The sequence below is a fragment of the Etheostoma spectabile genome, chromosome 14, assembly GCF_008692095.1.
Source record: "Etheostoma spectabile isolate EspeVRDwgs_2016 chromosome 14, UIUC_Espe_1.0, whole genome shotgun sequence".
Classification (NCBI taxonomy): Eukaryota; Metazoa; Chordata; class Actinopteri; order Perciformes; family Percidae; genus Etheostoma; species Etheostoma spectabile.
The window spans coordinates 11,067,702-11,073,338 of record NC_045746.1 but is presented as its reverse complement, the minus strand read 5'-3'; the positions used below and the strand labels follow the sequence as shown (position 1 = coordinate 11,073,338).

At 40.1% G+C, this 5,637-nt stretch overlaps 1 protein-coding gene and 1 pseudogene across 2 annotated transcripts in view; one reads left to right on the top strand and one right to left on the bottom strand.

The window, feature by feature from the left end:
- The window catches only part of LOC116702002 (uncharacterized), a 3,648-nt pseudogene extending 2,071 nt beyond the window's left edge, over window positions 1-1,577 (bottom strand).
- A 25-nt stretch (window positions 1,578-1,602) lies between these two features.
- mturn (maturin, neural progenitor differentiation regulator homolog (Xenopus)) overlaps window positions 1,603-5,637 on the top strand; it is a 9,359-nt gene continuing 5,324 nt past the window's right edge. For both annotated transcript variants that reach the window (XR_004334852.1, XM_032534781.1), the window contains exon 1: window positions 1,603-2,062. Coding sequence is in view for 1 of the 2 variants with exons in the window: in XM_032534781.1 (XP_032390672.1) it covers window positions 1,904-2,062 (159 nt within the window). In the remaining variant the exon portion in view is untranslated. The remainder of the gene's footprint in view (window positions 2,063-5,637) is intronic.

Genomic DNA, 5,637 nt, shown 5'->3' with positions numbered 1-5,637 from the left:
TGTGATTATCCATCAACATACCTTCCTTTAAATTTAGTCTAAATAATTCCTAATTTCTGCTTTTCTAACTCAAACATTGGGTATAATTTCATATAAATGAGGTTTATTGACAATAAGTTCCAAAAATAACTGTAAATCTAAAGTTAATGAGTTAGTGTTATGTAGTGTTGAAAACATCAAAAAAAGTGACAAACATTGAAAAAAAAACGTCAAAAGTGTTGAAAAAATGGACAAAAACGTACGAAAAAGTTAAAAACGTTGATTAAAGGTCTCAACAAAAGTGTCGATTGTCAATTTTGACAAGAAGACAACACAAATACAGGCAAGCTTATATGACAGACTTATTGCCCAAATATACCCATTTCCTCCACATTACGCTTTTATTTTGACGGGACACTCGCTCATAGTTTCCGGTCTGATTGAAGCTACTTGTTGCGAGCTTGACGCAGCTCCAGCATGGGCTGCTGAGTGGGTTTCAATCGCCCTCTGGCGGTGAGGACTCCTGGGAGCGGGGAGGGTCAGACTGGGGGCATGGCACCGGCAGCACGCTGGGGTGTTTATGGAGACCACTGGAGACCACTAAAGACCACTGAAGACCACTGGAGACCACTGGAGACCACTTAAGCGCACTGAAGCCCATTGGAGACCACTGGAGACCACTGAAGACTCCTGAAGCCCACTAGAGACCACTGGAGACCACTTAAGCCCACTGAAGCCCATTGGAGACCACTGGAGACCACCGAAGACCACTAAAGACCGCTGAAGCCCATTGGAGACCACTGGAGACCACCGAAGACCACTAAAGACCGCTGAAGCACACTGAAGACTGTACATTAGCTGGAGTTTTTAAGAACTCCTAGGTGAAGCGATGATTATAGAGAGAAATGTTTTAAAATTCTGGTTTTTGATTAAAACATGACATGATTATTATTGTCATTGACACATTGCATGCTTATTATAATTATAATTATTATTATTATGTATTTTTCTATTACCGTATCTGAGTTGGAGAGTTCATTATTCTGAAAAAAAGCAACACAAGGTCCACTTAGCAGAAGTTTTGGGGTATTTCTCAATGGATTTAGTTGACTATGCTGTTTTCAGTGGGCTATTTAGATCTTGTACAATTTTCTTACATTCTTTCTTTTGTAAAATCTATAATAAATATTGCCAATTTACATGAATTTCAGACCTATGCATCCTTAGCAATTAAAACCAACACTACCCTGTGGTGACGCCTACAATATAAAATAAGCTTTTATGATATTGGTTAACTGGTTCTTCAGTGAATTAGTCCTATAACTCTATATTATGGCAGTAATGTTTTTCAGACCCGATTTATGAGTTAATAATGACATTCTCAATGTAGCCTGCCAGCTACTGGAGGTTATAACATGGCATGCATGTATGTAATGCATCAGCTATTTTTCATAATCCTAAAAGGATTCAGTTGATGCTTCCTGCATGATGTCAGTAGGGTAAAATGATCCAGTCATTTTGCCTAAAGTGGGGCGGTTGGGTGGAGGCCTGTACAGCGCCTCAGATATGGACGGCTGCCCGGCTCCGCTGTTCGTCATCGCGTTTTTTCCCAGCGTCCTCCTGCGCATGCATGCATGCATGCGACCGACGGGCTGATTTCATAACGTGGGGAGGAAGAGAGGAATGGGGCTTTGAGGAACTGATGAGCACCAGACCTGTTAGGTAGGCTCTATGCACCATCAGTGTCGTCTCTATTCGCGGGCCATGCAGGCGGTGCGCTAGAGGAGATGCGGTAGAGGAGGCTGCTGATGCTGCTGTCCGATCAGCTGTTCTTTTTGTCTTGAGCATCATCGCGGTGACGGCCAGAGAAACCGAAGACCAAGCCCCGGAGCCAGCAGGGACACCGCAGAGCGGACGACAGAGGATGGAGTTCAAGCATCTGGTGGAGGCGGCGGAGAAGTGGTGCTCCGGGAACCCGTTCGACCTCATCTTCGCCGAGGAGGACGACGAGAGGCGGCTGGACTTTTACGCAGAGCCCGGCGTCTCCTTCTACGTGCTGTGTCCCAGCGGCACGGACACCTTCGTAAGTAGAGCTGCTGCGGGGCCTCCGGCTCCCTCCCTCCCTCTGCGAGTGCGTGTTTTTGTAGGTGTGTCGAGGGTGAGATGGAGTTGGAGTTGGGGATGTGACGGTCGGTCCCGGTTTTACGCCTGATGGACATATGGGGTGGAGGGGGTGGGGGCTTTGGGCGAAGAATGGAGGGGATGATGTCATTTCAGTGCGAGTGGGTGCACATCCCACACCCTTCCACCCGCCTGTCGATGGTGTTTATTTCTCCATCATAATAAAACTGCGATAATCTAGCCAGGTTAGAAACAACACGAGGCCTTTCCCTTTCAAAATAAAAGCCCTTTCGGACCATCATGCCTTTGGAATACGAAAAACGCCACTTAAATGATAAGAAATAACACCTGGGGAAATATAAGTAGCATATTCTGCTTCTGTATTAAAATGTCATTTTCATTACAATTTCATTATTTGTGTAGCATATAGCAATGCTGCTGATAATGTGGAGATATTTCTCTCCATATTAATGAACTGCCTCATTTGATTCAGAAGTTGTAGTTCTGCAGACATAGTAAATATTTGACAATTACCTTTATTTTGAAGGAATTAAGCCAAATTGTGGAGTCAAATTTAGAAATAAGGATATTTAAAAAGCATCACATATTTACATTTGTGTCTATAGACACAAATTCCCCACACAGCAATGGTGCAAAATACCAAATCCCTTTTTGACTTTTAGTCTATTATAAGCAGTATTTTAGTCTATTATAAGCAGTATTTTAGTCTCATTCACCAGACATCTCCTTTATTCTCTTCACTAAGCGCAGTATTGCTAGTCGTAATATACGCAGTATTTTAGTCCCTATTAATACCAGAGTCGATATAAGAGTTTTTTAGTAGTGGTCTATAGAGCAGTATTGTTTAGTCTATTATAAGCAGTAATTTCTAGTCTAATTATAAGCAGTATTTTTAGTCTATTTTAGTACCGATATTTAAGTAGTCTAATTTAGCTTATTACTAAAGTCCGGACTTTTCGTCTATTATCAAGTCTACATTTTCATATTAGTCCCTCATTTAAGCAGATTTTTCAGTCTAATTTATAACAGTCGTAATTAGTCTATTATAAGCGTATTTTAGTCTATTATAAGCATTCATAAGATTTTAGTCTATTATAAGCAGTATATTTAGTTATTGTATAAGCGTCATTAGATTTAACTCTATTTAAGCAGTATTTTTAGTCTATTATAAGACAGTAATTTAGTCTATTATAGCATTGTTACTTTAGCTGTATTTTATTACACGCTATTTAGTCTATTATAAGCAGTCAGTATTGTCAGTATTTCTATTATAAAGCAGTATTTAGTCATTATAATCAGTAATTTCTTAGTTTATTAATCAGTAATTTAGTCTTTATTAGCAGGTAATTTAGTCTATTATAGAGCAGTATTTATAGATGCTATTATACCAGAGTATTTTTAGTCTATAAAGCAGTATTTAGTCTATTATAGCAGTATTTTAGCTCTTTATAGTATTCTTCGTTAAAGCAGTCGTTGCATTGTCCTACATGTGTAATGACAATAAAGTTGAATCTAATTTAATCTAATCTAATCAAAGTCAGCCTTTTAGAAAAATATGTAATTTGTCTGTTGTTGAACATAAGCTCCTGAAGTTGTATGGAGACTATGAGCTCAGTGTCTCCAATGGTAGAGCTCCAGTCCTAGACCTAGTCCTAGCCTAGATGCTGTGCCAATGTGGTGCAATGGTGGTGTTGTGAGCCCTGAAGCTCCTGGGGCCAGACCCACCCTGCACACTCCTCCTGCTCAGTGACAGGGGCTAACAAGGCAGGGAGCAGATGGAGATGACCCAGGAGCCGGGGCGTCTGTTCAGTCAATAACACGTTATGTCACGCCGACCGGGCCCGGGTTGGGACTTTGGTCCGTCCCACGGACAGCAGAGCAGGGTTGCTTAGGCAGGGGCTTTCCATGGTGGCTGCTGAAAAATAGATCAATAGAAATCCAGCTGCTGCACAAGCATGTAGCTTTGCTACACACACACACACACACACACACACACACACACACACACACACACACACACACACCCCACACCAACACACACACACACTCATTTCACAGCTAGCTGTCTGCTATCACTCTCAAATCGCTCTGTCCTCCTTTTCCTGAATCTGGTTACTCTTGCTCCATCAATACAGCATCAGCAAGGCATCTCTCTCTCTCTTTCTCTCACTCACAGCACACACACACACACACACACACACACACACAACACACACACACACACACACACACACACACCCCCACACAGTTTATCTTTTGTTTTCCCTCAAAACTTTGTATCATTACCCTAACCTTTTCACTGGAGGGCGCTGTGAGATCTAGTCCACCAAAACACAGCAACTGCACAGCTGCACATCCCTGTTTCCAGCTCAGTATTTTTCTTCAGTATTCAGTATTTTTGTTTTTCAGGGCAAGTAGCCAAGTCGTTTTTGAAGTCATCCATGTCAAGTGAGACAGTGTTCAGCTGCTAAAAAAACAGCAGTGGGTGGATGTGCTTTGTGAGATCTGCTAAAAGATGGGTTGTTTTTTACCGATGCAGCAGAGGAACACCCTCACGTGTGAGAGTTCATCCATCAGTGTCAAACTGGAACAACTACCCCTGAGCAGTGAGAGCCCGGAGGGCTCGATATTAACCCCGTCTGCAACACTGAAAACTATTTCCCCAGGCCGATTCACATGGCTCTCATGTGACTTTCAAACAGTCACATGAAGGTGTGTCTCTACCATACACTCTAAGATATAAATCTGTAAAATAACAGAAACAGTACCTCATTACCGGGACCTTCTACCTTAATTAAAAACTGAATTTCTCAGTTAAATAACTGTCAATGGTAAAAAAAAAAAATCATAACACTTTCTGTTATATTGTAAATGAACAGAAATATGAATGTGAATCACGTACAAGGGACAATTTCTGTTAAAATGTACAGTCTCACAACTGTTAATTTACAGATATTTCTTAGAGTGTACAAGTAAACCAAAGCCATACACTGTGTACCTTATAATACCATTAATTCATCCTAATAATGATGACATTATGTTGTTTTTAACAGATAAATATATAGATTATAATATATTACGCTATTTTGAAGAGGGTCTAAATATTTTATTCGCCAAATTAAAAACCTCTCAAATCATGCAAATGTTAAAATTACTATTACAAACATTACTGTATCTATTAATAACCCCCATGTTTGGCATGAGCACATTCACATTGCACAAATATGACCCTTTTAACCCTTGTGTTGTCTTCCTGTCAAAATCTTTATCGACGTTTCTAACTTTTTCTAATGTTTTTGTCCCTTTTTTTATCACTTTTGATATATTTTTTTTCGACGTTTGTCACTTGTTTTGAAATTTTCAACACTATTAAATTCAGTTTTACAGTTATTTTGGGAATTTATGGTCAATTAAAAAACAACCAAAAACCTAATGTTTGAGTTACAAAAGCAGAAAATAGGAATTATTATTTACTAAAATTAAAGGAATGGATGTTGATGGATAATCACAGACTGG